The following is a 23,716-nucleotide window of genomic DNA, read 5'->3' as shown; positions in this document are numbered from 1 at the left end:
CCTTCAATTTTTACCATGTCCTTCAAAGTACTCAAAACGTCCTGCAGCTTGGTGTGCTCCACAATATTATGAACATGTAATATACATTATATCATCCAAATTGTTATTGAAGCTACTGTGTAAATACAAGGCCCAATAAAGACTTCATCTGAAATACCCTCCCAAAATCAACACTGAACAACTGAGAGTAGTTTTAAACCAGTTTTGAATAAATTCTGGTGAATTCATCTAGACCATACTAGAATTACCTTTTCAAATAAAGAAATCTTGATGTTTGTCAAATATGAATCCCGCCACAGGAATATAAACCATGTTTTCTTACACGTAAGTGTAATCCTCTGTTCCAGAACCCCTCCTCAGCATGAACTTGGACTAACAGATCTTTGCCTTCTTGTGCTGTTCTTTGTTGGTATTAAGATCTACAGGACTTCTAGGACTTCCCGATATAAATTTTTAAAAGATAACCGTCAACAGTTAAAAGATTACTTCAGTTTGCTCCTAGCATGAAATCTCATTAACTGGTTTTAATTAGTTGCCAGAAGTTCATGTCTTTAAATTGCAGGGAAATAATGTGTCTTTTTTTTATTTATCTTCATGGAGTATGAACATAAAAGTGTAATGCACAGCAAGAGCAAAAAAAATCCACATATCCCATAAACCAAAACAAATCATGAACAAAAAATTATTTGCCAATGAATTATGAAGGAGAATAACAACCCTTTTTATTGGCAACAATAGGCTTTAATTCTGTAAATTAGCACGGCAATTTGATACAGATACATTTAGCCAAGTTTTACAATACTGAACAATGTTGTAATCTCTCATTCAACTTTAAAATTATAGAGAAGCTATAAGAAAAAATACCACAGCCCTTGCTTAAGACTTTTCACTTAAAAAAAAAAAAAAAGTACTTGGTAATAGGCCGTCAATGCAAAGGCAAGCGCCATTAAGGGATTTTCCATTTCATGTACTGCATTTGACAAGAAAGTTATTTTAGACACATTCAGGCCTAACTTAAAAACATTGACAAAACAATGAAAGTGTGCAGATACTCTGGCCAGCAGTAAGTTTTACACATCAATGATGCAATACTAAATTCTCTCTCTCTTTAAAAGGCACGTTTCTTTAGATCATTGTAGAATTCAGCTTTTGTGGTTTGTCAATATATGAAAATGTAGAAGCACTCAGTAAAATAATTATTTTACTGCGCTTGTGCTTTAACAACACAGCCGTATTGGAAGACTCCACCCCACAAAACATACACTGAAGCTATCAAGGTACAGGGCATAACCTGAAGATTAATGACCAACAAGTGGGAGATGACATTGTAACAATGACTAATTCAAGTCAGCCATTAATTCTAAGAATATGTCCTGCACTGAGGTTATTATTGCTGCTGCAGGTAAGATGAAGAGTTTTAAAAACAACAGTAATTTATCAGTGGTGTACATAAGAGTTGAAAACGCAAGTTATTCCCAGACAATATCATATATTAACCAGTTTTTAGATCACGTCTCAAAATTTATAAAGAATATAACTAGTAAAATTTATCATGAAATTGGTAAGCAAGTTTTAGTTCTGAAACTGACAAACCTGGCATCTAAAAATCCAATTCACTCCAAAAAAATCTACTTTGTAAGTACATCGTATTAATATTTGTAACATGAGTTGCTAGTTCAAACAGGCTTACAAGGACCTGCTACTGTTTCATTATTCAAACCCATCATTTGTACTCAAGTCCCGGGATTCTCCATGGTTTAAGACAAAGAAGTCGTCTTTTTTCAAGCCGTATCTTTCAAGAGCTTCATTCAATTTAACTGGAGGATCCAAGTAATACTGGAAAAACAAGAATAATGTAAGGGAAAAGACACCATTGCAGCATTTGGGGAAAAAAAAAGAATATCACTGCTCTAAACAAGAAATTGTTTACATTTTGAATATTATCTAAAAAGGGGGAAGAGGGGGAGGATATTTGTCAAATTAAAATGTTTGGTTTCATTTTCAGTTTTTAAACGGTAAGAATGCTGATTTATAGTTGTAGAGGAGCTACCAGGGCACAACCTGTCATCCAAAATTCAGTCTTCTTCACTGCATTGAACTAGATCCCTTGGAAGCAGGAATACGGCGAGAGGAGGAAGCGTCCGCAGGTCAGCAGATGGCGCTTCCTCTCGTTTAGTAAAACAAAGTTGTCAGCTTGACTGTTTAAAAACTAGTGCCGTTTCAATGAGGTCCCCCTGAAGTTACTTCATTATGTTTGTTACATTTCAGAAAAGGCATCATCAGGGAGAAATCATCCTTTTTTTTGTGCTTCTAAATACACAGTAGCATTTGTACCGTGGGCAGTAGTGACACAACTTATCGGAAGCATCATGGACAGAAAATGTTATATCCAAGTTAAAGAAAACATAGCATATCAGGTGAACAGAGATAACAGCATCAGGACTGAATTGTAAGATAAAGTGGTGCAACTGATGCCAAGCCAAAGTTGAAAAACAGCTACCAGACAAGGTGTATCAGAGTAGATGTAGATACTTCCCTTTCACTGCATTTTTAGTCACTGTGAAGGTACCTGCGTAACCTCCTTATTAGAGCTGGGGACTTGGGGGGGGTCGGGGTTAAAAAAAACAAACAAACAAAAACAACAACTCAGAATAACTTGGTTTTTCATATTCTTGCTGGTATTTAAGATTTATGAATCAACAATTAAAAATACTATTCAATTTATTTACTAGACAGACGTGATCAATAAATACTGTATTGACCTACAGGCATGCAATTCTTACTGTCTCCAAGTCATGCACTGCTGAGTTTACTTTTATTATTGCATACGTGTCCCCACCTTTCATGTTCCTCAGCTTTCGGATATCAGGAATCCTCCACATTTGTTTCAATAACTCTGTACTTTCAAATTAATCTTAACCACGGAAATATTTTATGTAATTGGTTATGAAAAGCTAAGCATTGTTTTGAACTGCAGTACATACAGTAACAACTTTTCACTCATACAAAGTTTACATTTTAAGTATACGTTTACAGATACAGAGGTTAAAAAACTGCATGAGCACAGCTTAATGACTGTGTACTCAGGAAATCTGAACTCATGTACAATGTTGAAATTTACCTCATTTGCTAAAGCAAAGGTCCCCCAATGAATTGCTACAGACTTCTTTGCTTGAACATCAATATGGATTCTTACTGCTTCTTCAGGATCCACGTGCTGGTATTTCATAAACCACCTACCAAAACACAAAGTAAATTTTTCTGTGTCACCTAATTCAGTGCAAGATTTATTCTTGACTTTCATTGGATAAGTTGCAAAGAATCTAAAACCAAAAAAATATATGCTCACCTGATCAAAAAAATTATGGAGCACGTATGTCTGAACAACATACAGAACACTCAAAATCAACAAGCTGGAATATACCAACATACCCACGAAACAGCAGTTCATGTATTTCACTCCCCTTTTCAAATGGATTTTTTCTTATCTATATTTTTAATAGTACAAGGACATATTACTGGTGCCTTGAGGCATTAAGGCTATAGATTTAAATCTATCCCTGAAAAAATTCCATGCTAACAACGCACACCAAAAAGTGTGTGCTTCAGAAGATAGCCTAAGGGAACGGTGGTAAAGCAGAAGAGAGAACCTGGCAATTCTTGAAAGATACTGGATTTTTACCACGTTATTCAGATTCCTATCTTCCTTTCCCAGCCTATACACGCTTTGCTTCCAGCACTACATGAGCATTATCATCTAGAAGTTTACATACCCCATCATAAGTAGGATACAGATGCCTAAACAAACAGATCTTTCACACTCTGTAAAGGAGTCATCTTTACCTCCAGGTAAGTTGCAAAAACAGCGTAAAGACTGAAGTAAGAGAAAAATGCAGCAAATTGCATGCATCTAAATGGGTTGCATTAAGTGATGGTATTTCAGAAAAAAAGCCATAAAGTAATTCCAGATTTCTACTCAACATTTTTCATGGGAAAGTCAGCTGATTCATCCTTGCTGTGCTTAAGACTGAAGAAAAAACTCTCCAAGAACATCACACATACACAGGCAAGCATCCTAGACATTTCAGCTTCATCTTCTGATTGCCTGCCTTTTTTTTTTTTTTTTTGTCATTCAGCAATGTCCTTTTGCCTCTATATTCTATTGTATATTCTTAATAAAGTATACCTACAGTTTTCACTTCTGGGTGTATTTTTTTGTCATCAGTATATAATTTCATTTATGTATTTTGATCAAACGTTGATTTTCATACCTTGGCTCATAAGCTCCGATGGGGATGGCTGCAAGATCAAAAGGTCCAAACCTTTTACCTATCTGTTCAAAAGCAACACAATATCCAGTATCACCTGAAAAGAAAAACCTATTCCAAGGTCCCAAGACAGACCAGCTGCCCCAAAGAACCTTGTTGTCATCTGTCGCAGTCCTTTTGCACCAATGTTGAGAAGGGGTGAAGACAAAAGTTACTGCATCACGACCAGGGACGCAGTTCTCTTCCCACCAATCCAGTTCAATCACATTCTCACAACCGCATCTCTGCATCCAGTCCAAGAGCCCCAGAGGCACAAACCAGCGCAGCTCACTCCCAAAGCGTTCATTTAAACTCATTACAGTGTTGTAGTCCAAATGATCATAATGGGTATGGCTGATCATGACTGCATCTATTTTGGGGAGCTGCTCTACTGTGCACGGAGGTCCTCGGAAGCGCTTGGGACCCATCAGCTGAGTAGGGGAAGCTCGCTGGCTGAAGATTGGGTCGGTAAGAAATATAAGTTCATCCATTTCCACCATAACCGAGGCATGTCCCAACCACGTGACTCGCATACCAGTTCCTGTCTTCCCAGCAAGTTCCGGCTTTTGAACAAAGTAAGGTTTTAACACTGGAAGCTCTTTATCGAGTTCCTAGCAAAAAAGAACAAAATATGCCTGAGATTTCAGAACGTACTTGGCCATGGAACAAAAACTGCATACAAGGCACAAATCATTACAGTCAAGATTTGCGTTTTGTTTATATTTTTAGGCAACCAGAGAACTGCAACACAAAACAGATGCCTTTTTAATGACCATTTTCCCAGCTACTTCCTCCTAGTTTCATCATAGGGTTTTGTAACATTTCCACTTCTCTGTCAAAAGAGAGAACAAACAGCTTGAGAGTATCCCATCAGGCCAGGAGACCTACTAATAGAGTCTGAAAGCATTGCAGTGAAAGCACTGCAAGGCACTAACAGCATCCTGGGAAAGGCTTCGTAATCGGTTGGCCTTCCCTGACCTGGAAAAGAATATATATACACACTGTTACTGTAACAAATGCTCAAGTTTAGCTTGTGCAACTAAATGATGCATCCCCTACATCAGCTGAACATTAATCCAGAGGAGGAAAATAGCCAGCTTGCAGCTCGATCGGCTTCAAATTTGACTCTGTGTAGCCTCAAGCTGGCACAAAGGAGGCCGTGGCTGTATGTTATCTACTGAAACTCATTGTCCAACCACCACTCATTCTCTCATTTTGAACCGGAGTTACATCCTTCACTGCAGTTTGGTCGAGATGCTTATGCAGAAATTTTATTTGTAATAAGAGTTTTCCTATTAAAAAAACCAGCCAAACAAAAAGTCTTCTTGGAGTTCCTGACCATCTCCAGCTCTGCCACAGTGTGGCTAAGGCTCTCTTCTCAAACAGTTCTGGTCTGAACTCCTCACATCATTTTAGAAGAATTTGCCTGTGTTGGGCAGCTTCTACAGACTCCTGGCAATCACAGATGTCCCAGCACTTCTGGTTCCTAGTCAAGTTCTCCCTGCAATGGTTGCTGCTCTCATTCTCTAGGTCTAGGATAGTAGATGAGCGATATGAGCTTATACAGAGCTGACCTCCCGCTCGCTTAAAACTCCAGCTGATGCTGTGACAGTTTAGGAGTCTAGGATTTCCCTTGCTAAAACAGTCCTGACAGCTTCAGGGAAGTTACTTGCTCCACAATATTTTATTGATTTGGAGGGTATATGTTAGGAAAAAACAAAACACACACAGTTCCATCCCCTTGCAATTCTACTGTAAGTAATAAAATATTCATGAAATTGCTTTTTCTGAGAGCTAATGGACAAGACATGTCTACTGAAAAAAGTTTCATTACTGTCTGCAGGAACAAGAAACAGATAACCTTCTATAAAGCTGAGTATAAGGTTAGTACAATACAATCACTAAATTCATACAAGAATAAACAAAGTATGAGTATTAGACTGAGACAAACTGCTGCTTCTCCAAGAAAGAAGCATCACTTTCTTATCTCTATTTCATTCTACGTACATGGGAACGACACTGGCAGCAGAAATCTGAACCACAGAGCGTTTTATTTGAAACTTCAATTAAAAAAACCAAAGTGGAAGATCCACAAAACTAACATAATACTCAAAAATGGAAATTAGGACAACCCACCAAATTACATGTTGTTAAGTCAACAAATCAGATTATATCAAAGAAATTAAACTCAGAGATAGAATTTAATAATTAATTGTCATAATTCAATTTAGGTCAGTAAGTACATTTTTTATGGAAAATGTTCTTTTTAAGTAGCTGTTTTTAGAGGCAGACTACCAATTATTCTGAGAACTCTAAAGGAATCCACTTTATTCTTGCTGACATTTGACACAAACTAGTTTTTAAAATTAGCATCATGCAATATTAATCAACAATACTAAATGGATGAAGAACTGGCTAATTGGCAGATGTGAACAATGAGTTCTTAACTGGGACTCAAACATATTGTACTAGTTTTGGCTGGGACAGAGTTAATTTTCTTCCTAGTAGCTCCTACAGTGCTATGTTTTGGATTTGTGCTGAAAACTGTTGATAACAGACTGATGTTTTAGCTGTTGCTGAACAGTGCTTACACAGCATCAAAGCCAGTAGGCTTGAGGTGCATGAGAAGTTGCGAGAGGACCCAGCCAGGACAACTGACCCCAACTCACCAGAGGGATATCCCATACTCTATGACGTCGTGCTCAGCAATAAAAGCTGGGGGAAGAAGGAGGAAGGAGGGGACGTTCGGAGTGATAGTGTTTTGTCTTCCCAAGTAACCGTTACGCATGATGGAGCCCTGCTTTCCTGGAGATGGCTGAACACCTGCCTGCTGATGGGAAGGAGTGAATGAATTTCTTGCTTTGCTTTGCTTGTGTGTGCAGCTTTTGCTTTACCTATTAAATTGTCTTTATCTCAACCCACGAGTTTTCACACTTTTGCCCTTCCGATTCTCTCCCCCATCCCACTGGGGGGGGAGTAAGCGAGCGGCCGTGTGGTGCTTAGCTGCCTAGCAGGGTAAAACCACAACACATTTGCACTATTAAACACTTTACAGGGATGTCACTAGGATTGACACTATTAAGTATTTCAAACAGTTGATTTAAAGGTAGACTTAATCACTATAAAAGGCATTCATAAAGGACACACAGACAGGAAGATCGATAAATAAAGAGTAGAACAGTTTGAACAACTGGTATCCTGACCTATTTCAATGAAATTCTGTGAACAAAAGTTCAAGGCAAACCAAGAGCACAAAGGCCGCGTAACTTGGAAAGCACGGACTCTGTATGAGATCTACAGGTTTGTGATACACAGGCCTCTGATCCAAATCAATGATTCCTCAGAGGATGAGATCAGAAATCAGGCATTTTCTTGAGCTATCATAGTAAATCACACAGGGAAATAGCTAAAGAAATTACTTCTCAGTGCATGGGTTTTGTGTTTGGGGTTGTTCGGGTTTTTTTAATGTTTTACAAAAGGACCATAAAATCCCCAGAATTATCTTTTAAAGCAATAAGGACTCATTACTCAACTCCTAAGATTTCAAACTAAAACACAAGTTCTATTGGCAGCATACTTCATATGAAATTCTTAAAACTCATACAACAGGATAAAACAACATAATGAATGAAATACATAATCTTATGGAACTTTTATCCTGCTATAGTACATTTTGTTCTCTGTCAGACTAACCAGAAGCATATTAATACTACAAGAATTTATAACAGATCTTTGAAATATGGTATTAATGTCAAATCAGCTACCAACAGAAGCAAAATGTGCCTAATACTGTCTTATCTTCATCACTGGAGTAACACAAAAATTCCTCCTGCTGTACCCCTTCCCCCCTCCCATGTTGTTCTTTCCTTCCTAATGCAAAGCAAGAAGAAACACATGACAGGCTTTGGTAAGACTAGCTAATTAGCTTAGGATTTTTGGCACTTAGTGCCTGCTGGAATACCGCTGGATTTTACAGAAATGAGAACAATCTAAATTGTTGATCCAACAACTAATAATTAAAGATACTCCAACAGCACTGAAAAAAGCCTGTAATGAAAATACAAGAAGTCTATGCATTCTGGATAATGATACAGGCTTATTGTGAAGGCTTGATTATAATACACACAGCTTTTACACAGTGAAGTACATATCCTGGGTAATATGCTGCTTTTTTTTTTTTTTTTACATGTGCAAAGCACTTGGTACAGATAAACTGAACCTGCCCAGCATAGCAAGGTATCACCAGGCACACTCAATGTGGAAATTGAAGTAGGAGTCTGCTTGAAGGACTTGCTATCTAACAGCACTAAATAAAGTATGGAGACCTTAGTTTGAATTTTAAACAACCTCAGAAGTGCTTTACAGGTCAATTTAGGTGCGGAACAAACATAGCTGGAACAAGCGTCGAAATGGCTGAGGACTCAAGAAGTGCATTTCATTGATCTCTATCTAGGTTTTTCTATTTCTGATTTACTTCACTGAGCTCCTGAATAATTGCAGGCACTTAATTAAAAAATTTCATATGCAAAGCAATAAAATTAGTCCAAAATGAATCCCAACTGGGTCAGAGAGACAGCTTTACAACTGCTACAGTGTAGATTTCTTTGTAATCATCCTTTATTGCAGGGATAATCTGTAAATTAAAGGGGAGTGCTGCAGTTCTCCGCTGCCATCAAAGAGCTGTATATTCTGCACTCTGTAGTAAACCTTAGCACTGCCGTCTAGGTAGTGCAGTCACTGACCAGGTTTCTGACTGGTGCTGGCAAGATACGAAGCCTATTGTACACATACAGAATAGGGCAGCCGTCAAAGACAATTGAAAACGCCAAGGCGTGAACTTTACACAAACGTGGCCCAAGTATCATAATGCAGCACACTGCCTAGAAAGCTGTACACACTGAGGCACAACCGCTGTTACTACTACAAGGTGCAGATAATGTCTAGAAGCAGGACACCAAATTTAAAACAGTAGATTGTTGGAAGGGATCCCAAGACCGACAAGTTTGCTGTGCTTCTTTCTGAAGTCAAATTATTATTATAGAAAAATTACAGCCAAGATTATTTCTCCCTTAAACATGTTCCGTGCCACATATCCTTAAAGAAATCCCAAAACCTCTGACCATCATGTGTTAATACGTAACACGGCTTTCCTGTCCATAAAGCTGATCAAATTCCTTCCTTCACAGGTAATTCATACAAGATAAAAATGAAAAGTGTAAGCTCTTTGCTAAATACCGACTGTGAGATTTATAGCTTATGCATACCTTCTTGGATGCTTAAAAGCATTATTAACACCTATTTGTTCAAAAATGCTTTCCCTGTTTCTGCACCCTTCAGCACAGCTTTTCCAAAGTGCAGTCAACACATTAGAAAATACACTGAGAAGTAATCCTGTCAAAAATGTAGCCATCATAACACTTTTTGTGGCCACAAAGATAACCCATGGTTTTCCAGTATCCATTACTCTTCATGGAAAAGAAGCTTCTCTCAGAGGTTGCTTCCCCTGCCTCCTTCTTTATATACAGTATCTGACAGAAGCAATACACCAAGAACAAACAATGGTGTTTCCCAGTAAACTGGCACTGTACCTTTAGTATTACAGTACAAATACTTGCTCAGGTTAGTTTTAACATACGCAATTTTTTCTCCTAGTGTACTGAAACAGAAAAACATCGATTTGCAAACACTTCCATAAGTAAGTGATAGTAACTATTTATTACATTTTTATGAAAAAGATGTAACATAGGTAGTAAATGGCAGTCTGGGAAAAAAAAAAACAGCAAAATTTTTAAAATGAGATATGCCACAGCTATTTCATGCAATATAAACGATGCTAGTAGTATGCTTCATAAGGCAACACCTATTAAAAAGGGAAGAGTGTAACTGTAGTTTATGACTGAGCTAGGGGGCCATTTTTGTTGTTTTTGTAAATATAAAATGAGCTGGATAAATCCAAGGGTGTGGAACTAACAGAAAGGAGAAAAAAATCGAAGAGGCAGAAAGTATTAACCCATCTTTTGAAAAGAATAAAGTGATAATAAAGTGAGAAAAACAAGACTTAGAAAAGTCTCCAAAAGATGCCTAATAAGTATTATTTAGAAACTGTCCTATTTTATTGATTAGAGCAGAGGCAAAAGCAGTCTAAATCAAGAACAGAAAACATGCAAGTATTTACCTGCTTTGAGCACGGCACATTGCTGTTATTTTTTTCCATGAGGGACCATTTCAAAATATTTGGCAAGGTTGGTGATTTCCACGTTGGCCACGGGTTGACAAATTTCCCATCTTTGCCTCTCTTTGATTTAGTTACATCCTCTTCTAATCTGTAGTCCAGCCTGAAGCTTTTCCTGGAGGTCCTGGAAGAATCGCTGCCCCTGGAACCTCGACCCGAATTCTGACGTTTCCTCACCACTTCTTTAGGGTACTGGTTACACACAGTCAAAGGCTGCTCTTCATCCATTTTCTTATCCATATCCTTCTGAAGAGAACTAAACAAATTTTAAATTAATCAATCTTTTCTTGGACTAACATCAACATTCATAAGATTGAATGTTCTTACATACACTAGAAACAAGCCTGCCCTTCTCATTTTATGATCTACTGTATTTTTTCCTCAACAAGATATGCTTTTAAAACAGTTGCTGTTACACAAAAGACTTCAAAAACATGCTGTGGCAAGTAGACATGAGATGTCTTTGTAGTTCAGGCAGAATTTTACTCCCCGGTATGCACAGCCTCAGATACTAACACTATTATATACCAACTGCAAGAGTGAGGGGGAAGGGTTCCTTAATTTACATTTTGGAAGAATAGTAAGTTCCTCCTGAAACGTAAGACTTTTAGTGCCTGATGTAATACGATCCTGCAAATCTGTCCAAGAGACACTGGAGCTATACAGTACCTTAGGATTTGCCTATATAGTGACTTTGTTTTGTAGTAAGAGCAGCAGCCTCATGTAGCATTAATAACACATTACTTCTACCAACAAGATGCACATACATGCAGAAAAGTCAGAACACAAAAGACATTTGGTCCTATTTCCTATTTTGTCCAAAATAAAGGAAAAGCTTATTGTAATAACAGTAAAAGTAACTGTTTCAAATACAATTTTGATACATATTTAACTGAACTGACTAGTGAAAGGCCACAGAAAATTGGAACATCTCAAATAAATCATGGCTGCAATGTCTGTTCTTAATTCCATTGTGAAATATAAAAAAGTGAGAAAATAACTGAGAAAAGCTTATTTCTATAAAGTCACAATTCCGGCACATTTCTTAGAAAACTGCGAACTCAGTAGTCCAAACTTATTCCAAACTGCACTTAAGTGTTGCAGAGTTTAGGAATATGGAGTCCTATTGATCGCATATATCCAAGGTAGAAAAAACAAATATCCCTATTTTATTTTAAAAGTTGCTGAAGCAATTCAGTTGAAGCTAAATGCTTCAGTTACTGTTCTGACAGTTTTTTTTAAAAATATAGGTTGCTATTTTAAAGAGTGCACAACTTTATGGTACTTACAAACTCTACCTGATAAAAACTAGATGACCAGTAATGAACAGACAGCATGATATACTGCTTAGGTGCAGGAGTAATTTTTAATATGAAATTGTGAAGTCTGTCCTGTGGAAAACTCTCCACCACATGTTTTAGCCTATCTACTATTTCATTAACTCAGATACTCAAGCTTTAGCTGTATACTTATATGAGAAGCACTGAGCTGATGTACCAAAGCCAGTTCACTCAAACAACATTTTCAGAGAACAGAATTAAAGCCCACAGTTTTCTTAGAAATTGCATAACTAACTGTGCCCCTCATAAGTTCATAATTACAGGGAAAAAGAAATATATTGTCACTGCAACATTACAGCTAAGATTTTACACACATATAAGAAGTGTTATAAAATTGAACCCAAACACATTTACTGGTGATGCTCCAACTTCAAATGCAGAGTCTGTCCCTGCTATTTCAGCAGCAACCGATTACTAAACAGAACGTATGGTATCAGTCGCAAAGATATGACAATTGATAAATATTGTGAAATTTTCTTAACAAAATAACCATTATTTTGCCATACAGTAGAGATAAAATAAACACATGAAAATTCACTTCTGATAAAGAAGCATGAATAACGTTCAGAAAACATTGCTGATAGAATTTTTTGATAAATAAAACAAGATTATGACCAAGGGTACTAATGTAATTTCTTTGTACTCTAAGTTTCCCTGTAGTTTTACTGAAACCACTCCATTTATGTATTTTCTATTTAGCAATAAGATGCCAAATCTGCATCATCATTTTAATTTAACTGTTGATACTCCTAGGCTTTTTTCTCTATTCCACTAAACGTTTACTGGAATCAGCCTTCAATGGCACAGCCACCCAACTTGCTCTATACCGTTTTAAGCAGACATAAATGGTAACAAAAAGAATCAGTGCCACAAAAAGGCAGATGGAGTATCCAAAAAATTGTAATGGATATTTTAACTGTTACTTTAACTTAAGAGGGGGTTTGGGGGTTTTTTTTTTGGCATTCCTCAAAGAGCATTTTCAATGCCAAGTCAGCTTATTAATTTAGCAAAGCACGCAGGCACAGCATAAAACATCTACTCTTCCAGAAAGCATCATGAAAACAAATGACAAAAGTTTAATCAGATAGGTACTTAATTCCAGGAAATTCTTCTGTTAACATCTCAGATGTCTTATTTTTAAATATATATAACTACCATAATTATTGTTCCTACAAGACATTTTATATTAGAGACCAGAGTGCCTAAGGTTTTATTTTTAAGCTCCTGTTTATCTATTCATTCATCTCTAAAATAGGTGAATTCTACTTTTGCTTAAATTTTCATATAAAACTTTGATCTTATTCTGAAAGTATAAACCTCTAGGGGAAGCAGGGATCAACTATGCTGATTAAACAGAGACAATGCCAAAGCATTTAAGGCACTGCAGGTATCTGTCTGCCAACATATTTTCCACATGATGCACATACATTACTTTCATTAGTATTCCATAAGCAACTGAAGGGATAAAAGACCTCAGTGCTCACAGAATACTTTAAACCCTTTTACATGCCTAAGAAAGGGACACATTTACAAACAATTAACTGACAAAGTATTCCTGATGAACTGTAGATTCCTTTGAAGTATCAATCTTGCCAGTTTATTTCAACTGGTAAAATATATCCTAGAATATTCATGGAATACAGTAAAAGAAATCTAATTTTTCGTATTAAAAAAAAAAGGTAGATGATCATTTCTTGAAAGCCAGCAATCATTAGCTTAAAATAAAACTCAACCAGTTATTAGTCCAAGGATATTCTTACCCTTTTGCAAAAGAAAGCCTCTACAGACAAGGAGATTTGGCAGGTATATTTTAAATATGAGAAAATACCCAATCAGAAATGAGCTGATTTTTCATCCAGCTTTCCTGAATTCTTCCCCCCAAAAAATAATAGTTCGGCACTTAATAAATTTAAGCACTTGATTGCCAGCCAAATTATGAAAGATAGAGACACCAAAATCAAACTGGAGTAGAGTTGTGTTCACTTGGGAGGGGCAGGAGGAAGGGGTCATGTCCTTGGTGAATATTTGTTATTGTAAGGTTCCACAAGAAACCTTCTATTTTCCACACTTTTAAACAGCGGAAAACTACTATTCTACTTAAAAGCATTAAACTGCTTTCTTAACAAATGGAACCCATCCTTCAGGATGAGGTGACTTCCCCCCAAACAAGGGCAAGTGGATTGCCACCACTTGTAAGAGGGGCTCAGGCAAGACCCAACGCAACCACCCTCTCTGTGCTCGGAGATGCTTTACTGTTTCAACTCAATTCAGAAAAGGAAATGGACCAAGACATACAAACTACTAAAGGAGACTATTAGTCATGCCAAATCCACGAGGCCAGAAGGTACTCTAGACAGAGGGGAAGAACACCACTGTGATGAATAGGATGAAGCCTAACATGAATCAAAACGCAGAGCTCACATAACTGGTTTTCCAGCACCAAATACTAAGGGGCCCCTAGTAATCCACAAAGCAAGAGAGAAGTTGTAGGTCTGGCAGGACATGGCATGGAAAACCCATGTCTGATGTCCCAGTAAACAGGCTTACACCCGTAAACAGGATATAGTCCTCAGGACAACAGGTTTGGGGTCAATTGTTTATTTTAGCATTACTTATATAACCGAAAACTTGATACAAATATTTTGGCTTTGAGTCTTCAATTTATTTAGGAAAAGAATTAAAAGTTTAACTAAACATTTTAATACTTTCTGTTCCTAACCTTCTTTTAGAGCAGAAAGAGGATACATTAACGTTACAAGAAGCACATTGACATTAAAATTTTTCTTTTTAAATGGTCTTTTAAACACAGCAGAGCTTCAAGCCAAATTATTTTAACTTTATTTGAAGAAGAAATGCATTGACAAAATCTATTGTGTGAGTCTTCACATTTTCCACCCAATCTCCTCTAACATCCACTACTCCATAACTGAAATGGATGTAGTTCCCCCTAGTAAGAATACAGCCACGCACAGACATGCTACTAACCGTGAAGTCTGCCAGAACAGATTTATCCTTCTTTTCTACACAGAAATGCGGTCCTTATTTAACAAATCCATAAGCCAGAAAGTTTAAAAAAGAGTTACACATGAAGCTATGGTTTACTGGAACCCAACAACATCCACGAAACCTTACACTTACCTTGCAAGCATTCCATAGCTTTCCAAACATCCTTAACTTTCTCTATTTCTGAAGCAACAAGTTTGGTTCATTCCTAATCACTGTCTCTGCATAGACTACATCCAGAACCGGGCTGCACTACACATCACCTAAAACGGACGGCACACAATTCCTAGCACACCTGCACTACTGCAGCCTTACCAAGCAAGAATCTCAGCTTTCTGCAAGCCATATAGTGCCACACAACTCGGAAGTTTTCTTTCAACATACATTTTTTTTATGACTGCAAAAAGCACACTTTTTGGCTTGAAACAAACAAACAAAAAGTATTTCAGCTAAAAGGTAAGGTAATTGCAAACACTAGGGAGCATATAAGTAATTTTTTTGAAAAAAGCCTCCTGCACACTCAACCATCAAACAATTGCCAGCTAAGTTTTGGCTGTGCTTTTATTTTTCCTTCAGGTCTGAAATTGTCTGCTTTAATTAATGAACAGTTTGAGACTGGAAAACTCGAATGCATTTAAACTTTTATTGTGCAGTACTTCAGGCTCTTCATCATACCACTGTAGACTTATCAAGGCAAGAACCTGAGCTTCCTGCAAACCGTATACTGCTATGCAACTTGAAAGTTTTCTTTCACTATACATATTTTTTTATGACTGCAACACCAGTTGCAACGGCAATTATTCCAGATGCTCTTGGTCTTAGGATTTCATACAAAGATCTCTCGAGCTTGCAAGCTGATCTATAAATACCTTTATTATTTGAGATTTCCCTTTAAAAGTTGCAAGCAAGAACAAGCATTGCAGAAATTTTCATTCAAATTATTTGATATTTTAACAGCCAGCCTGTGATTCTGTGTGATGTGATTTCCATATTTTCCAAACATCCACAAAGCAAAAAATCCATGCTACTACAGCCTTCTTCCATTCTTGGATGTATTCATTTCATAGCACAGCTATAGGTTGCCAGCCCAGTCCTTCTCTGTTCTCAACAGACCTGTAAGTATCCTGACTCTACAGTGATCTTGTGTACTGTTCAAGAAAGATGAATAACTGAGTTGATAACAGAAGCAGAAATAGCTCTCTCCATAAACAACCTCATAGAATTAGGATGAATCCTTTACTGTTCTTATGTAGTTTTGAGGATCAACAGTAAAACAAAGCAAAGTTTTATTTAGACATAATAGAGAAAAAAAATTATTTACAAATAAAACAAATGTGAAACATCTACCCATGGTCTTCTGTTGTTAGGCATATTCTTACAACAGCTGTATTACTTAAGCAGCCACCACCATGAGCCAATTCGTTTCTGCCCTCATTACTCCCCCAGGCTTGCCAAAACAAACATTTGTGTCCACATGGTGAACTAGTTCAAGAAACTGATCTAGCTGATAGTCACATCTTACCTTCCCATCCCCTAGAGAAGCACTTAATTTTCACCTGCATCACTGTGTAACCATGCAAGTGTTTATACCAACAAACTGGCTAGGACAGGGAAGGGTGAGAACAGGAAAATACTGTTGTAAACAAAACCTACTTATGCCAGTGCTGCTATAAAAAAAGTAATTCATTAAATACCCTCCATTTAGAATTCACTCAGTGTAGCTCAGTTACATACACCACCAAGTTAGGTTCAACGATTCCCCCTACCCTTAATATATTTCATTTTCAATCTATTCCCTATCCAAGGTTTCATTCACATTTAGTACTGATGCTGCTTAAACTCTCTGTCTGCCTCCTCCAAGAGTGATGTTTCATATTATAACCAAGCAAATTCAATAGCTACCTACCACCCAAAAGGCAGCCCACTCCCATTACTACACATTCCGACCTCTACTTTCCTAGCATTCGTTAGGGGAACTAAACCAACAGAAAGGTATTAATAGCCATTATGAGTGCCTATCAGCTACACTCTTATATGCCTCTGGATACAAATGCAAATAGGCTTTAGGGTCAGGTCCATCAGTAGTACCTGGAGCCAGCTATTTCTCAACCCTGGGTTAAATCTGATCAGCTATGGGCATTGCATCAACTGCATAAAGATGCCTCTTCCTGGAACCAGGACAATACGTAACTATTTTCCCTTTGTTTCTAGGCACCCTAGCTGACTGTGCCTGTCCAATATGAGCACTTTGTAATCCCCAAACATGTTTATGAACTGTATCTAATATTACAGAAGTTTTCTGTTACATGCATATTCTCTTTAGGTTATGATCCCTGATATGACAGTAGTTGTCCATAGGGGCCACGCATAGTAACAGAGATGACAGACCCAGTAGCCAATTTCTTTAGATATACAGGCCTATTAAAATAAGTTATTTCCCTCTCTACCCTCATCTTTTACTGCAGTCTTGAAGAAAAGCATCCAAAAGTTGGCATGTGGCCATCACATTTAAAAGAGCAGCCTAGACTATCATTATGATTAAGCACAACAGCAGTGTAATTCTGTGCTATTGCTGAAGCAGTCACCAAAGGAAAGCACGAGTCAATTTTCCCTACACCAGAACGGAAAGTGCTTTCCTTTGCTCTCCCTAAACAACTAATTTCATATGACTATGTAATGTATAGGGAAGAATGTTGAAGACACAAGAGCTGGAATGAAAGTTTTCTTACCTGCTCTGCAGGACTCAGGCTGACAACATACGGAAGCAAGGTTTGTGCATTACAGCTGTGTTATGGTACGCATAACAATAACTGGATCACAAATCAAAAGCAGACAATTTTTAAACTCAACAGAAAAATAAGAGAAGATAGCACATGCACACAGCTGGGCAGATAAACCATGGATTCCAACAGCAACGATAATCTCCATGGATGGCTGTCCTGGTTTCAGCTCAGATAGAGTTAATTTTCTTCTTGGTGGCTGGTACAGTGCTGTGTTTTGGATTTAGTGTGAGAATAATGTTGATAACATGCTGATGTTTTAGTTGTTGCTAAGTAGCGCTTATCTTAAGTTCAGGATTTTTCAGTTTCCCATGCCCTGCCAGCAAGCAGGTGTGCAAGAAGCTGGGAGGGAGCACAGCCAGGACAGCTGACCCGAACTAGCCAAAGGGGTATTCCATACCATGGAACGTCATGCCTAGTATGTAAACTGCGGGGAACCGGCCAGGAGGCGCGGATCACTGCTCGGGCATCGGTCAGTGGGTGGTGAGCAATTGCATTGTGCATCACTGGGTTTTTTTCTCCCCCCCCCCCCCCCCCTTTTTTTTTTTGCTATATTCCTTTTCATTACTATTATTATATTTCATTATTATTGTTAGCACTATATTTTACTTTAGTTATTAAACCATTCTTATCTCAACCCTTGAGTTTTACCTTCTTTCCTGATTCTCCTCCCCATCCCACTGGGAGCGGCGGGGGGAGTGAGGGAGCGGCTGCGTGGTGCTTAGCTGCTGGCTGGGGTTAAACCACGACAATGCCCTCCACACTTGTACAGAATTTCAATAGAGCTTTTCCAAAAGAGCAAACATGAAACTTGTAACAACCCAGCTGCAGGATCTGGACCCGAACTTTAGTGTTCTGGCACCACCTCCACTCCTGTAAGTATTTATGCAAATGAATAGTTCATTAGCTTCCGTTGGTCTACTGATGTGACTACAGTTAATAACAGAGGCAAACCTTTCCAGGATGGGGCTTACTGTTAGAAAAAACAACCAAATTTTAAAGTTTAGCATTCATAAACACTTTAGCCACTCCCATGCATTACCAGCCTATGCATCTTGGGTTTAGTATTTTAAGTTATTATGTAATGTTGAAGCTGTTAGCACAAGTTTTTCTTAACTAAAATGAAGTTTTAAAATATTACAAGCTTGCACTCCATCCTGAGGGTAAAGGTTTCCCATCTAACATCTTATGTCAATTAGATATGACTAAAAATAAATACTACTACACATAATGAAACTAAGGCTCCACTTGAACATACTATGGTAGAAATCTGATTTCCTTTGTGGCACATGGCCATAGAGGCAAGGTAAGAACTGTTTCCATAAAAGTGCATAGAAATCATGTTAAAACCTTGGTCCATAGGATCCACGTGGCAAAGCAGGATCTGAAGCAGTTAATTTATAATCAACTCTTGCACTTTTATGTCTGCAACTGTGCAATTGCTATCTCCACCTCATTTACTAAGCCCTTTAATTTTCGTTTTCCTTTTCTCTCCATGCCAGAAAGGAACAAACTCCTATGCAAACTTTCTCTACACTCACACCGAGAATAATCCTTTAAAACCCTATAAAACCTCAGTTGTCCAGGAAGTGCAGCAACGCCCAAGCACTAAACTAGTTTTTATTTTTAAGTTAATAGACAGTCATATAATTTTGTTTATATACATATTTAAATGCTTGTCTATCTGATTCCCTCTCTTCAAAGTCCAAGCACATAGGACCCAATGTCATTTCTCTGCAATACAAAAATATTTCCCTAAATTCTTTCTAAATCTACTTCAATTTCAAGATAAGCTCAACTTTTGCTTGTTCCAACAACATTCTCTCTCTTCCTCTGTGTATGTATGTACATACACCCCATAGATATATGGAATTTATAGAACTATTTATAACATTTCACTTCAAATTTATTGAAATCCAAACAAATCAATTCCAGGTCGGTTAAGATAAGGAAATTAGAAGTTTTTCTTTGTTGAAAAATATGCTTTTCTTGAATGCAACTGTTCAAAGACCATTTTTCACATGAGTTAAGCTAGAAGGTCATCAGCCTTTCCAAATATAAAAGTTTCAAATCTCCAAAACTTCATACTGGAAAGCCAGAAAGCATATGTGATACAGCATCCTTATAGTTCTTTAACTGAAACACAGCCACTAAAAGAAATTCCAAGTGGTAGAACACCAGACACAGCAAAACACAAATACCCAAGGAAACGTCACAAAACGTTAACATTTTTCATGACTACCTTTTTTGCTATACATAACCAGCCTTATCCTCTATCTCCACGACTCTGGATTATGATGTCTCTTCATGTACTCTAAATGAAATGCAGAGTGCTTTGGCTGTTAATCAACAACAAAAGTGTTAATATTAAAAGTTGTTTGGTTCGGCGGGTTTTTTCTTATGGAAGAGTCAAGGCACATTTCCAACACAAATGTGAGCCATCTACTAATTTTGAGGCACCATCCTCAATATGTAGGTGTTTTAAGGAGACAAAGTGTTTCATGTAAACACACCTAAATAGACACACATAAACAACTTGCTATTGCCACAATCTCATTATCAGAAACAGCTGAACCTCACCTAAACCCTCCCTCAAAAACCAGTCCACAGCATGGGAGATTTCTGCCTAAACAACCGAAACTATTTCCAAATATTATAAGCAATAAAAACTGAAATCTTATCATAAGCCTTACTCAGCAGACAGTAGCACTACCAGCTCCAACCATGGTAACAGGTCTTACACAAGAAAAATCTCTTGATATACATCTTGATATACATTCCTTACTACTTGACTTTTCACTCACACAACATCTTATGAAACCTTGGTTTTCTCAGTAGGGACACAATGGCAGCAAAGTGTTTTCATAGTGTCACTTGGTAATGCCCGATTGTCTTTGCTGAACAGCTTTGTAAGGTTTATCTGCTTGGGTATAGTTGTATGCTATTCAAACCCAAATCACCCCTTCTTGATACAGCTGCTAAATACTAAGTAAGATATTACATGCAAACAGTAAATAACATGTAACTTCTTTCCTAGATTTTCTAAGAACATTCAAACCAAGTGCAATGTCTGGTTTACAGAAAAATCCTTTTTACTCCAAGCTGCATTTAGACACAAGATGACCAAGTGATTTACCATGGTCCTGGCTCTGAATATATTAGAAGTAGGATTCTGATTACAGTGCTAGAGCATACTGCAAGCTACATACTTACAGCAATTGACTGAAAAAAATTAAAGTGAGATCAGGAAGGGATTCACAGATGTGACGAAAGGAAAAAATAATTTCACAGCAGGTGTTACATATAAAGGCACTAATTAATATGGCAGCATTTACATTTTTCTCATCACAGACAAAACAGTTGCCTTCCCATTTGCAGAAAAGAACTTAAAAGCTATTTCTGAATGGAGAATTAGCAGCTTTGGTTCAATCTTGAGCTTATAAAGGCTGAGGAAATAGCAGATTTCTGCTGAGGTAATTCCTCAAATCTACAAGTGAAGAAAATAGTAATAATAATAATGGATTGCTTCCTTTTAAATAGGCTGCAGATCTCTTGATTTGGGCCAAGCTGAAGCCAAATTAACTGTTATTTATCTTTGAACAGTTTCACTGTCATCCCTTACTTCCTCCTCTCCTGAACATGTCCTCTCCATCACAGTGAGTGCATCAGACAGGGCTTTCCAATCTCCAGGCAGTCAAAATTCCCATTATCTTTTTATAATAGGTATTTCAATTTCAGATCATTTTGGGCATTGCTAAAGCAACTGTTGCAATAATTCTTGCATTAACAAGATAAAAATCTTATTTCTTCTTGTCTTGCTGAAAATCTTACCTATAAAATGAATCAGGCTTCCTACTTTATTAACTGATAAAGCTGCTACTATGAATTAATACATAACTCTTTTCAAGGGTCTTTTGCCAGAAAACAGAAGTGATTTTCCTGACACTATCTTTACTTTTTGATGTCACTTTAGTCGGTGTAGTTTGAAAAATAAAGAAAAAATACCTACATACTTTCCTTTAAAACTGAAAACTTGCTTCATTTAGCAAATAGAAGAGTAAGAAATCATAATCATCACTAGAAAAACCATTTCTGCAGAAGTTTAATATGAACTTAACTGCATGCCGTCAAGACATTCAACAAATACTTTCCCTAAATCCTGACTAGAGATAATTGCCGATCATTGAGATTATTTGACTGAACTAATTACATTAAATGACTTTGTTAATATCTTCCACTTCGCACTACACAACGCAAGAAAAACGCTCGCGATAAACATCTGTTCGCGTCTCCTCTTCAAAGGAAAACATTCACTAAACCGTCAATACCATGAAGAGTATTTTTTTTGTATATAGGCGATTATATAACTTGTTTCTTTCTGAGCGCTACTGCAGCACGGACAGTAAAATTGCTGTCAATTTACGGGAAACGAAAGCCTTGCCGCTGGGAGGGCGGGGGAAGGTAGGACTTTTTCTTCCAGGATTTCTTCCACCGGTGTGAAAGGATCTCCCCGTCCCACCTGGTTTTGGAGCCGGCGCTAGCCGGGATCTGTCACTAACCACCCCGGCACCTTTCGGGGGCGACCCGCCCGCTCCCCGGGCAGGGGCAGTCCGATTCCCGCGCTGCGGCAGCACCGACGCCGCAGACAGCCTACACCTACCTCAGGGGCCGAGACAGCGCAGGAGAGAGCCGGGTTATACAACTCCTCTCCGGCCAGGAGCCCGGGCTCGGCGGCCCCAGGCACCTCGCCCACCGCCTAACTTTTCCGAGCGGACGCCCGCACTCGCTCTGCCCCGCTGCCGCCGGCGGGGCTCCGCGCCTCAGCCCCGCTCCCCACCGCCTCCTGCAGCGGCTCAGCCCGGTCCCCGTCCCCCCCAGCCCCGCCACACTCACTCGGCGGGACCCCGGTACCGTATGTCTAGCAAGCCCCGCTGCCGCGCTCGGAGCAGGTGCGCAGCGCCGCGCTGCTCCGGCTCCTCCTTCCCCGGCTGCCAGCCGGGCTTTGAAGGCAGCAGGTCGGGCAGGTGCCTCTCCTCCGGACGGGCACGGTGCGGGAGCCGCCGCTCGGCTCGGCTCGGTCCCTCCCTGCCCACAGGAAGGCGCGGGGGCAGAGACCCCCGCCCCCGGCGCGTTGCCTGCCGCCGGAGAGCCGCTCACCTCCCGGGCTGCTGCTGCCCCTGAGGAGTCTCGTCCTCCTCCTCCTCCTCCATGGTGCCGCTCCACCCCCTCCGCGGCGGCTCCGCAGCTCTCCAGCAGGAGCCGTTGAACGGCTGCGGCTTCCCACCTGACCAGCCCGCCGCTGAAGGCAGCGCGGCGAGCTGCAGGCAGCAGCTCCACAGCGCCCTGCTCCTCACCATGGCGCGGCGGCGTTCCCGCGCCTAGCGGGGCCCCGCCGGCCGCGGGGGTGCGCGGGCTCGCGGCGGCAGGCCGCCTGGCGGCGCGTTAGCAAGATGGCGGCGGGGGAGGGCCGGCGCTGAGGGAGCCGTGGCGGCCGGGCGCCCTCGGGCCCGGAGCCATGGCGGGGCAGCGTCAGGGCTGTCAGTACGTCGCTGCCGCTGGAGGCCGAAGTGCTCGGGAAAGCCTTGGTTCTGCTCCTGGCCGGCTCCGATGGTTGGTAAACGCTGCCCGCAGTCCCGTTTGGGAGTACGAGCATGCTCTGACCACCTGGTGCTGCGGTGAAAAGTTTCCTAGACTCAGTTTTCCCAGGAACCTGAAGCAGTGCCGCCATCACCGGGGGGGTGCGGCGCCCCAGTGAGGCCACACATGGCCGTCGGCCACCCTGCCGCAGGGCAGCCCACCTCGCAGGCCCCTGTGTCCGTCCCCATGGTCATTTCCCCTACGTTAGGAAGTTAAAACTCATGCCCAAGTTTCTTGACGTACTGGATTACAACCATCGCCTCACCCCCTGTGAGTAGTTCACAGGCGACCCCAGCCGATGGGCTGGGAAATGAGGGATTTTGAGGCACCCAATCCAGAGAAACTAGGTTCTCAGAAATAAATATGTGGGTTTTTTGATCTTTCCTTACCTCCTTAAGCACATAATACAATGGAAGA

The 23,716-nt window shown here is 39.5% G+C and overlaps 1 protein-coding gene across 4 annotated transcripts; it reads right to left on the bottom strand.

The window, feature by feature from the left end:
• Positions 1-722: 722 nt before the first annotated feature.
• NAPEPLD (N-acyl phosphatidylethanolamine phospholipase D) lies at positions 723-23,019 on the bottom strand. Of its 4 annotated transcripts, XM_050904583.1 has the most exons (6): positions 22,820-22,930; positions 10,483-10,795; positions 4,600-4,918; positions 4,272-4,365; positions 3,122-3,236; positions 723-1,836 (listed from the first exon to the last, which is right to left on the bottom strand). In XM_050904583.1, exons 1-6 carry the CDS (start codon positions 22,870-22,872, stop codon positions 1,711-1,713), a joined length of 1,020 nt encoding a protein of 339 aa, XP_050760540.1. In that variant the 5' UTR covers positions 22,873-22,930; the 3' UTR covers positions 723-1,710. The 4 variants fall into 4 exon arrangements, with proteins under 4 accessions (XP_050760540.1, XP_050760516.1, XP_050760523.1 ...); XM_050904559.1 differs by having other exon boundaries at positions 4,272-4,918; positions 22,820-23,019; XM_050904566.1 differs by lacking the exon at positions 22,820-22,930 and adding an exon at positions 22,556-22,636 and having other exon boundaries at positions 4,272-4,918.
• Between the last annotated feature and the right edge of the window lie 697 nt (positions 23,020-23,716).

Source organism: Gymnogyps californianus, chromosome 1, assembly GCF_018139145.2.
Source record: "Gymnogyps californianus isolate 813 chromosome 1, ASM1813914v2, whole genome shotgun sequence".
NCBI lineage: Eukaryota > Metazoa > Chordata > Aves > Accipitriformes > Cathartidae > Gymnogyps > Gymnogyps californianus.
Note: the sequence above shows the minus strand (reverse complement) of the source record. Positions and strands in the feature narration are given on the sequence as shown.

What these genes read in the sequence shown, in the direction of transcription:
- NAPEPLD (XM_050904559.1), bottom strand. Translation starts at nt 23,019, where the DNA reads ATGGTGAGGAGCAGGGCGCTGTGGAGCTGCTGCCTGCAGCTCGCCGCG. An exon ending in GGGCAGCAGCAGCCCGGGAG is followed by an intron (nt 10,796 to 22,819) that starts GTGAGCGGCTCT and finishes AAATTTGTTTAG; the next exon opens with TTCTCTTCAGAAGGATATGG. An exon ending in ATCGGAGCTTATGAGCCAAG is followed by an intron (nt 3,237 to 4,271) that starts GTATGAAAATCA and finishes GTGTTTTGGTAG; the next exon opens with GTGGTTTATGAAATACCAGC.